Here is an 11,531-nt window from a genome sequence, read left to right on the forward strand (position 1 = left end):
CATAAACATAGCCGTGACGTTAAGACTGCGTCTTAAGAATAATTCTGACTAACTATCAATTAGTTAGGGCTAATAAGTCTTATTATTTGGATTTAAATAACACCAATCTACATTTCTAGGTAACATACTTAAAACATTTATGATCAGTCTTGAAGAAAAAAATTCATGACTAACTTTTAAGACTAGTCTTAAAGTTTTATGCAACCGGCCACAGCTTAAAAGGTGACCAAAACACAGCTAGACCAGCTTAAAGAGTGACCAAAACACCAGCTTGCTACCAGCAATACCAGCTAAAACCAAGCTGGGAGACCAGCTAAAACCAGCTCACCAGCTAATGCTGGTCTTAGCTGGATTTTTCAGTAGGGCTATTTGACATATCAATAAATGTGTATTGTTAACTTTTTTATTAGCTGTCCTATTTAGAGAATACTTATTAGCATAATAATAGTATAGTATAATTAATTTATTACATAATACATTTTTAAAATGGGGTTAAGCCTGTCACTTTTCAACCAAATTTAGCATTTATAGACGTCTTTAACAACCCTAAAAAGACGTCTTTTCACACGTCACTTTTCAACCAGAATTTCACGTCATTTTGACATCTGGATTTCAACATCTTTTCAACGAGGTTTTGCTGAGTGGGCAACAGACAAAAACCCAATGTTTCATTAATTTAGGTGCTAAATATCAAAGAGCATGTAGACATGTTAGCAATATCAGATGTTTTTATGAGGAGTTTGTAAATAAAGCTGTATGCTTTGCAAATAGTATGTGAACATGGAAATGTTTTTGTTTACTGATGTTGTCCCTTCCTTACCGAAATTAACCATGAATTACAGTAACCACAGTTTAGCTGTGATATTTTGTAGTAAAACCATAGCAAACACGAATATGCATCATTGTAGGCCTAACCATAGTTTAAACATGATGTTGAAGTAATATATTATTGTTAATGTCAATCAATCTGCCAAAAGACATGCATGGCTACTACTTTTACTATAGACCATTTCAAAAGTTGTAAACAACGCCGGTCCAGAAACACTTCCTGTTTCAGTTTTTTATTTCACACATATATTATCTTTAAGATGTTTGTTAAACTTTTTGATTCAGTTCTATACCCAACGTTCACATAAGCAACGTTTATCTAGTGTTAAAAAAACTGAAACAGTAAGTGCTATAATTCTATATAAGTGCTATAAAGTCTATATTAAAATCATGGTAAATGTACATACGAGTTAAAATTACAGTAATAAAAAGTAATAAGGGTAATTTAATTTGTTACATTCATTTATTGATGCATTACTGAATTAATTGCTGGCAAATTTGAACAATCATACACAACATATCAACACCATATCAAAATCTGAAAGGTAAGTAGTCATGGTAAAGATGTTTGATAAGATTTGTGATAAATTACAGTCTTTATTTGAATATTTATAAAACAATTAAACATGAATGCACCAGTTACACTTAACTATAGAGAGCACAAAAATACAACAGTATAGTGTCTAAAAATAATATATTTTTCAACATGAACTAAAAGTAAATAAAGGCCTTATGTTACCTTAGCAACAGTCATTTTTGAGGAAGTGGGCGTGGTTTGGGAATTTCCGAGTTGCAGCAACAGATGTCTACGCACGAGAGCACTATTGAGTGTTACGTTAGACATGCATGAAACAACAAACAAACCCAGACTAAACTAAACAGTTAGTTTAAAGAGCCATGGCAGGTAAAACAGAGCCGTCGATGTTTCTCTTCGATGTCCCGCCGCTGCTTATGGGCGAATTCTGTAAATTGATGGACAGCGGTGTCGATGGGCTTGGATGGCGAGATTTAGGTAAAATTATCTCTTTCATATGTTTATTATTTTAATATCTGACAAATCTGAAGAAATTTATGTTCCTTGGTTCTTTGGTGACAGAAAACTTGCTTTTAAATACTTGACAAAAACTTTATTATGGACCATCAGCTGTTTAACATTAGCACAGATACAAAATTAATTTGTACTGTATCTATGTTTTGGGTTTTATTTCAGTAGGATTTAAAGGTGTTGTATTGGTTCCCATCACACCAACAGAAGCCAACACATTACCAGCACAGCCATTATAGTTAGTTAGTTTCCATTAAAACTAATAGAATTCCCATTATAACTATTAAATCCATTGGAATTCCTTATCTGGATTTTTTTATAATTAAATAAAAGGTTGAGTTTAACAACATTATCTGATATATTTTGCCCTTCTGAAAAATCCAGCTAAGACCTGGTAGACCATAAGCTGGTAGTTGGTTTAAGGTGGAAGTAAGATGGTCCTCCCAGCCTGGCAAAGCTGGTGCGTCAGCTGGTCTTCCAGCCTAACCAGCTAAGTCCAGCTAGACCAGCTTAAAAATGACCAAAACACAGCTAGACCAGCTTGCTACACCAGCAAAACCAGCTAAAACCAAGCTGGGAGACCAGCTAAAAGCTTATGCTGGATTTTTCAGTAGGATAAAAATTTCATTGCATTTTTTTTATAAATGTGTTTTTTTGCTTCATACAATATAGACTTGGTTTCTGTAATTAGTTTGTAGCCTTATTAATGAATGCAATAACAAGCTTTTATATCCTTATCTGATTCCCTACAGCTTTCCGCATCCTTCCCAGTCTCCTGGATGTAAGGTGCGCAGACATGCATGCGGCTGCAGGGAGGAGTCCAACTCAGGAGCTCATGTGGTCGTGGGCCCAGCAAAATAAAACAGTGGGGGATCTGCTGAAGGTTCTGGATCAGATGGGTCACCGTCGTGCTAGGAGTCTTTTTCAACCACAAGGTGATAAATATTTCATCGTACAACAATTTTTGTGCTTTCTTGAACAAAAATATACAACAATAGCTAATATTTTATGACACATACCACACTAGTTTTTAAAACAAAATAAATTGAAATAAATCTGAAAGCTTATATTGCTTTAAAGGTGCCATGGAATGTAAAACTGTTTTTACGTAGGTAGGCATAAATGAATAACAAGAGTTCTGTGCACCGCTTGAAAACAGGCCAATCTCAACATAACACCAACTGTGACTTTACAGTTGAGATGTACACAGGGGCCCGGTTTTTCAAAAGTAATCCACTAGGATTGTGGATAATGGATTGGATCAAATCTTGAAAATGGGTTTTTCAAAGGAAAAAACGGATTACATAATCGGATTAGATCACGTAATCCAATCTTGGTTTTGATCCAGATCAAACCTTTAGTTTGGGTTTTTCAGAACTTTTTTGTAGCATTTGGATCACTTTGATCCAAAAAATCTGGATTAAACTGATCCCATCAGAAGGGTGGATTCAGCGTAGATTTCATTGCCAAAATGTAATTAAAACTTTAAAAATGTATCAAATAATACTATATTTGGATCATGCAGTATCTTACAAGATATCCTATTTATTCATAAGGTTTTAATTTTATTTGTTCATCCTTTAGAATACAGTGATTAGGTAGGCTTTAACATATTCAGCATTTCAGTATAGGCCTACAGCAAAGTAGAAAGAGTTTGGCCCCATAAAATAATCCCCAAACAGCTGTCAAAATTGACCAAAAACAATACGTTTTATTCTGTCACTAATTGATATATACATATATATATATATATATATATATATATATATATATATATATATATATATATATATATATATTCAGTGTTTGTGTTGTAGGTCTCAGATGAGCGGACTGCTGGTAGAGGATGGTGTGTGGTTGTTCTTGTTTTTATAATTTTTTTTAAATGTGTGTTTTCATTTCAAATAAAAATAAATTTATATTGACCCCACACTGGCTATTCTACTTGTTGCTCTTTACATATCTATAGTTCTAGATTGTGATTTCCTATCCTGTTTGAGCACTGGTTATCCAGATTTGGTATTCCTGAAAAGTTCCTATCCGGATCAGATTGATCCAATCCGATGTTGCTTTGAAGAACTGGCTCAAAAGTAAGCTGGATTACGTGATCACGGATCGCAAAAAAAAAGATTACTAAATCCGGATCAATTTTATCCAGATTAAACCTTTTGAAAAACCGGGCCAGGGGTGTAGCCACGAGGGGGCCTGGTGGTCCTTGGCCCCCTCATTTACATGTCCAGACCCTCAGATTTCCAATTGCTTAAAATAAAATAAGATTGTTGATTTCTTAGTCTGATTGATAGATTGGCCAATCAAAATGCTGTGCGATAAAATGCAGCTATTTTTAAACTTGATTGGATTAGCTCATGTCACGCGTTGTTGTGCGTAACTTATAAACTTATAACTGTGCTATAAAGTTATAAAATATATACTGTATATACAAGTTGCCCACTCATTTTAAGATAGGACCCCCTAAAATAAAATTCTGGCTATGCCCCTGGTACACCCCAACATTAAATTACACATTAAATTAACTACAATGTTGTTACAATGCTAAAAACAAAGTTGTGACTGCCGAGTTAGCGCTATATGCTAGTTAATGCTATATGCTAACGTTTAGGCTGAAGTTTTACTATTGATACAGTTACGCTTTGCAGGTCCATACTGAAAAAACAAAAACCACTCAGAAATGTCCATTAACAATCTCCAAACAATTGATTATTCCTTATATCTTCATCTGATACATGCTCAACATAAGATCTGTTTACACACACACAGAGTTACTCAAAAGAGCTGCTCTGAGAAACAGCCAATCAGAGCAGAGCTCAACATTATTATTCATGACCCTTCCAAATAAGGTAATAATAGACCATTTCATTCTAAAGGCAAACCGTAGGGTTGTTAATGGACATGTAAAACTGTCTCTAGATAATATTTGCACTTAATAAAGCCACATACCTTTTAGTAGATATCAGATAACAATTTAACAGATTATTATTTTAATTTAAAGCATTCTTTGGCACCTTTAAAAGAGACCCTAATAAATGTTTATAGCAATATTCTAGTAGGGATTGTTTACATTTTACTAGCAATGAAACTTCCTTTTATGACTAAAACATTTCTATAGGTGTGAAACATATATTGTACCTTAAAGAGGAACCATTCATGCATAAATGTGAAGTGAACCGTAAAGCAAAACAAAACAAAACACGTTCACCAATCGAAAACCACATTACCCATATAGTTCTAGCAAATCGTAACACACACAACAATAATATAACCACACCAACACCACATAATATCAATACATCTGTACATCAAAGTAACCAAGTCCATCTGAATCTTTTCTAGATTTGTGTGTGCTGAAGTCATCTTCACCTCCTCGTTGTCACAAGGTGAAAAATAAACAACCTTTTTTTGACAGTTGTGGCTTAAGGGTTATTTTTTTTAACGTCTTTTTAACATGTTGCATTAAATGAGTGGTTTTCAAAATTTTCGAAGCACATCCCCCCAAATAAAAATTCATGACATAAAAGAATTTCAAACTTAAAATTTGAATGAAACAAAACATATGAAATGATACAATGTAGTGCTGTTAGATGGTAGTTACATTTTTAATATTCGATTACACTGAATTTATTACATAGTAATGTATTTTATAAAATTTCATAAAACTGGAAACCATTTCTTGGCCCACAGTTTGCAAACCACTGCATTTGATGTATTGGAAAGTTATGCATTTAATATATTTTCATTAATAAATAATATTAATTTCAGTAAGATATATATTATATATATATATATATATATATATATATATATATATATATATATATATATATATATATATATATATATATATTTTAGTTTTACATACATAATATTTATTTTATATATATATATATATATATATATATATATATATATATATATATATATATATATATATATATATACACACATAATATTATATGTGTGTGTGTGTGTGTGTGTGTGTGTGTGTGTGTGTGTGTGTGTGTGTGTGTGTGTGTGTGTGTGTGTGTGTGTGTGTGTGTGTGTGTGTGTAATAAATATATTGTATGTAAAAGTAAAAAAAAATATATATATATATATATATATATAAAATATATCTTACTGAAACTGTTGGTGTTTTGCTTTTTATTTAGTTTATTCCAGACAGTGAAAAATCCATTAAACCATCAGCACTTCCTTCAGAGTCTGTGTATGTTAAAGGTAATATACAAAAATATGAATCACAAAAAATACAATTTTGTCGTTGTATTAATTTACATTACTGTTGCAATACAAAAAAGGTACAAAAAACTGTCAGTGGGGCGGTATCCTTGTTTTTAAAAGTACATTTTTGCACCAAAAGAGTGCATATTAGTTCATCAAGTTTACATAATGGTATCAAATGTTGAAAGGTAGATAAATGAACCCTTTTACAGTACTTTAACCTTTGTACTGTTTTTCTGAGAGTTAACTTTAACTAAAATGTACACATTGTAGACAAAGAAAACTTTCACTTCTGTTTGGCGTGGGTTTCACGATTATTTGAGATGAAAGTGGTCTCTTATGAAACTTAAATGTTAATCCCAATTCCACAGGTGAGAAACAGAAGTATCCAATCACGTATTCAGACATCATAGAGGGAACAAGAAATTTTCACCCGGAAATGAAAATAGGAGGTGGCGCGTTTGCCGAGGTCTACTGCGGAAAATGGGAAAACAAATCTTTTGCTGTAAAAGTTTTCAAACAGGTAGTGGCTACTAATCCTGGACTTTACATTGTAAAGTACTTCAATGCTTAAGATGTCACGCTGATCAAAGGTGTAATCCCTTTAACACAGGAAAACAAGGCTGCTTGGAAGGCATTGTGGGAAAAATTCACCAAAGAGATCGAAGTCCTACAACTGTAGGTTCACGTAGTCTGTGAATATTTAAATGATGCAATAAATTACTCAAGTTTGAAAAATCCCATTCTATCGTAATGATTGATAACATTATTATCCTCTGTTTTTTTTTTAGCTACCAGCATCCTAATATCTTGGAGCTATGGGGCAGCTTTTCACAGGAAGATCACTTCTGTTTAGTGTATCCGTACCTACATAATGGATCATTATTTCATAGACTTCATGAGGTAAATCATCCCTGTTTGATCTAAAGAGATCTGCTTACTTAAGATCTGCAACGTTGATTTTCATATGCTACTTTAAAAGTAACTTTACTGTACTATTGTCTTCTTTAAAGGAAGTGAAAACGCCTCTGTCGTGGCAAGAGCGACTAAACATTATCAAAGGAACAGCGAGAGCAGTTAACCATCTACACACGGCACAACCTTGCATGGTTATTTGTGGAAATATTACAAGGTGCCACTGTGAATTCAGCCTCTTTCACATAAGCAACCCAAATTCCCAGACCTGTAATGTCTGTATAGGTGTTTTTATTTTCAGTATCTAAAATCTGGGCATTTTTACAATTAATAATATATTTTTAAAAGTAACACAGCAAATATACGAGAATACAGTATAACTCATAACTTTAGTATGGACTGTTATTTGTGACACGGGCTAATCTCTTATTTTTTCGTGAAAAGATTACATGAGCAAACGTCATGCACTTAATGCTAAAGTTTTTTTATGTTTTGTTGTCAACAGTTCAAACATACTCTTGGATGAGCACCTGCAGCCCAAATTATCAGATTTTGGATTGGCTCATCTGAGACCACATACTGTCAACCAGAGCTGCACCATCGTCATGGATACCGCCTCCCGTCGCAACCTCGGCTATCTCCCAGAGGAGTACATTCGAGATGGCAAGCTGTCCGTCAAACTTGACGTTTACAGCCTTGGCATAGTAAGTTTAACAACCTATTAAAAAATAAACTGAGTACGGACGTTCAACCCTAATTTTTTATGTTTCGTGTTTGTAGGTTATACTGGAGACGTGTACAGGACAGAAGGTGATACAGGAGACCCAGTTTTTGGTAAATGTTCCCCATAACATACTGTAACAAAAAATGTATAATATGAATCTACTATGTGTCCCTTTGGATTAAAGTGTCTGCCAAATGCATAAATGTAAAAGTGATATGGAGAATCTGCACAGATGTACACTCACCTAAAGGATTATTGGGAACACCTGTTCAGTTTCTCATTAATGCAATTATCTAATCAACCAATCACATGGCAGTTGCTTCAATGCATTTAGGGGTGTGGTCCTGGTCAAGACAATCTCCTGAACTCCAAACTGAATGTCAGAATGGGAAAGAAAGGTGATTTAAGCCATTTTAAGTGTGGCATGGTTGTTGGTGCCAGAAGAGCCGGTCTGAGTATCTGCTCAGTTACTGGGATTTTCATGCACAACCATTTCTAGGGTTTACAAAGAATGGTGTGAAAAGGGAAAAACATCCAGTGTGCGGCAGTAGTGTGGGCGAAAATGTCTTGTTTATGCTAGAGGTCAGAGGAGAATGGGCCGACTGATTCAAGCTGATAGAAAAGAGCAACTTTGACTGAAATAACAACTCGTTACAACCGAGGTATGCAGCAAAGCATTTGTGAAGCCACAACACGCACAACCTTGAGGCGGATGGGCTACAACAGCAGAAGACCCCACCGGGTACCACTCATTTCCGCTACAAATAGGAAAAAGAGGCTACAATTTGCACGAGCTCACCAAAACTGTACAGGTGAAGACTGGAAAAATGTTGCCTGGTCTGATGAGTCTCGATTTCTGTTGAGACATTTAGATGGTAGAGGCAGAATTTGGCGTAAACAGGATGAGAACATGGATCTATCATGTCTTGTTACTACTGTGCAGGCTGGTGGTGGTGGTGTAATGGTGTGAGGGATGTTTTCTAGGCACACTTTAGGCCCCTTAGTGCCAATTGGGCATTGTTTAAATGCCACGGCCTACCTGAGCATTGTTTCTGACCATCCCTTTATGACCACCGTGTACCCATCCTCTGATAGCTACTTCCAGCAGGATAATGCACCATGTCACAAAGCTCGAATCATTTCAAATTGGTTTCTTGAACATGACATTGAGTTCACTTTACTAAAATGGCCCCCACAGTCACCAGATCTCAACTCAATAGAGCATCTTTGGGATGTGGTGGAACGGGCCTTGGATGTGCATCCCACAAATCTCCATCAACTGCAAGATGCTATCCTATCAATATGAGCCAACATTTCTAAAGAATGCTTTCAGCACCTTGTTGAATCAATGCCGTGTAAAAAAAAGGCAGTTCTGAAGGTGAAAGGGGGTCAAACACAGAATTACTATGGTGTTCCTTATAATCCTTTAGGGGAGTGTATATTCCTAATCAACAAATTTCAACACTGTCATTTTCCTGTAGAGAGATGTTGTAACATCAGAGTTTGAGGAGAAGGGCTGTGTGGATGCCTGTCTCCGTTTCTTGGATCCAAAAGTGGAATATTGGCCTCCCGCTGTGGCTCTGTCTCTCCTCCGAATCGGCCTAGATTGCACATCGAGCAGAATGCGAGTTCGGCCCGGCATGGATGCTGTTAGTATATACGCTTTATTAAATAAACCTGCACAATACAAGATTGTATCTGTTTACCCCCTCCATGCCTTTTATTTATGCGTGGTCATGATGTTGCTTGTATAAGAAATAAACAAGTGCACGTTGTGATAAACATTATGTGATTTATTTGTTTTAGTGAATTGTTTCCCATGTTTAGGTTCTTCAGAGGTTAAGCCAACTTCTTCCAATCCCCGCATCTCCTGAGGATCAACCACATACACTGGATGATAGCATCGCATTTCAGGGGCCCTACAGCGTCAATGGTTTTGCTTTTAGCATGCCTACAGAAGATGACGAATCGTACAGTCCCGTAGAGGGGCAGCAACCTCACGTAGTCAGCAGACCGCCGGCACCCTGTGAATGCAGCCAGTCCGAGGTGACTTTCCTGAGTGTCGGAGAAAGTTACTCGAAGGAATCTCTCTTGGAAAATGACAAATTGGTGTCATCAACTCCAGATGTACAGCCAGACTCTGTTTCTCATCCAGACTTGTATGGGAGTTGGCCTGTGGAGTGCAGCTGTACGACTGGTGCAGAAGCTCAGGGGTGTGAGGACTGCTGCGCTAATGGCTTTGATAACTCTGTCATATGTTACACTTTAGGCAAGTACCAAAAAGTCACATTACTCAGCGTTTTTGTAAAATTATTAGTAACAGAATGTATATGTTTACTTTTCAGATGATAGTGTGCAGTCCTCTCAGGAAGACATTAAGAATCCAGCAAAAGAAAAAATGAGGAATAAAATTCGCCTGTACAACCAAGGGTTAATAAAAACAGAGGAACTTCTCTCTCTAAAGTCAGACGGATTCTGATGCTTACAGGGATTTTAATCTGTGTTGTACTACTTTATCACTCTCACCTGCAGTAAAGCTCTTAATATTGATGTGTCCAGCAACTAATAAAGCTAACATATGGGATGTTGGATCTAACTTATAAAATAAATACTGTACAGTGTTCTTGTTGTTATTTTATATAAATAAATAAGAGGTAAATAAATGTTTTGTATTGTTTTTATTAGGCCATATACTCTCTTTGCTTATTCATTTAGGCTATAATTTCTCTACACATTTTGGACAGGCTTTTACTTTAGAATAATGTGATTTGCTGCTGAATTTTACATTATTATCAATATTAACAAAAGACTGCGACATTTGAAATCCAATGTGTTTATTTAGTTCAGAATGGAAGGGCAACTTTTCCCGTGTATATTAAAAAACATAACTGGTTGCATTTCAACACATTCAGACCTGATTTTCAGGTGTATAATCAGAATCACTGTGCCTTATTTTGATTGGTTGATCATCATTTTTATTGGATTGAACTGCAAAACATGATGTGGACGCAGGGTCTGAAGGGGTTAAATTTAGCAAAAGATAAAAAGGACAAACAGACTGAATGGAAATGGACTCTGTATCATCTGGACAGGACACATGTACGCCCAACATCTTCAAAAGTAAGCATCGAAATGATTTCTAAATTATATAGATTTATTTATAATATACGTCTTTTATCTAATAATTATACTTTGTATATTTAAAAAAATAGCCTAGGCTAAACACGTATGTGATCTTTGGCAATATATTTTCACAGTCTCCACCATAGATATGTATAATAAAGGCTAGATGTGTTGAGTCTCTAACGTCATCACCTGGCGGCCATCTTCCCTCGGGCAGCTCGCTCACTTGTAGCATTGTGTTTTAGGGGTGCATGTGCTTTTAAATGACCATAACTTCTACCGCTCAAATTTCTACCGATTTTCGAATGGTTTGGTTTCTTACAAACGTTATTAACGTGGCAATAATGTGGGATGCTTTAACATGTTTCATGAAAATTATTATTTTTTTAGTATTAAGTATGCAGTGTTATAGGTACATCTTTGTTTATAACAAACCAAACCGGTAGAAAATTAAGCAAATTATGGTAATTTAAAAGTATATGCACCATTAAAACACAATGCCACGAGTGAGCGATCGCTCCGTGGTAAGATGGCCGCCAAATGCGGACGTTCCCAGCAGCGTCTTTATTATACATATCAATGGTCTCCACTGTATCTCTTTTGAGTTACATATTTCAGAAATCCATCTGTGGTTTAGTGTTAAATATTTCTCTCTTTTTA

At 35.5% G+C, this 11,531-nt stretch overlaps 1 protein-coding gene across 3 annotated transcripts; it reads left to right on the top strand.

The window, feature by feature from the left end:
* Positions 1 to 1,588: 1,588 nt before the first annotated feature.
* irak3 (interleukin-1 receptor-associated kinase 3) lies at positions 1,589 to 10,411 on the top strand. Of its 3 annotated transcripts, XM_055189771.2 has the most exons (13): positions 1,591 to 1,840; positions 2,626 to 2,808; positions 5,225 to 5,268; positions 6,040 to 6,106; positions 6,481 to 6,632; positions 6,723 to 6,787; positions 6,901 to 7,012; positions 7,123 to 7,241; positions 7,530 to 7,728; positions 7,805 to 7,858; positions 9,230 to 9,397; positions 9,576 to 10,017; positions 10,094 to 10,411. In XM_055189771.2, exons 1-13 carry the CDS (start codon positions 1,726 to 1,728, stop codon positions 10,225 to 10,227), a joined length of 1,854 nt encoding a protein of 617 aa, XP_055045746.2. In that variant the 5' UTR covers positions 1,591 to 1,725; the 3' UTR covers positions 10,228 to 10,411. The 3 variants fall into 3 exon arrangements, with proteins under 3 accessions (XP_055045747.2, XP_073725107.1, XP_055045746.2); XM_055189772.2 differs by lacking the exon at positions 10,094 to 10,411 and having other exon boundaries at positions 1,589 to 1,840; positions 9,555 to 9,696; XM_073869006.1 differs by lacking the exons at positions 5,225 to 5,268; positions 6,040 to 6,106 and having other exon boundaries at positions 1,590 to 1,840.
* The last annotated feature ends 1,120 nt before the right edge of the window (positions 10,412 to 11,531 follow it).

The sequence above is a fragment of the Misgurnus anguillicaudatus genome, chromosome 1 (genome assembly GCF_027580225.2).
Source record: "Misgurnus anguillicaudatus chromosome 1, ASM2758022v2, whole genome shotgun sequence".
Lineage (NCBI taxonomy): Eukaryota > Metazoa > Chordata > Actinopteri > Cypriniformes > Cobitidae > Misgurnus > Misgurnus anguillicaudatus.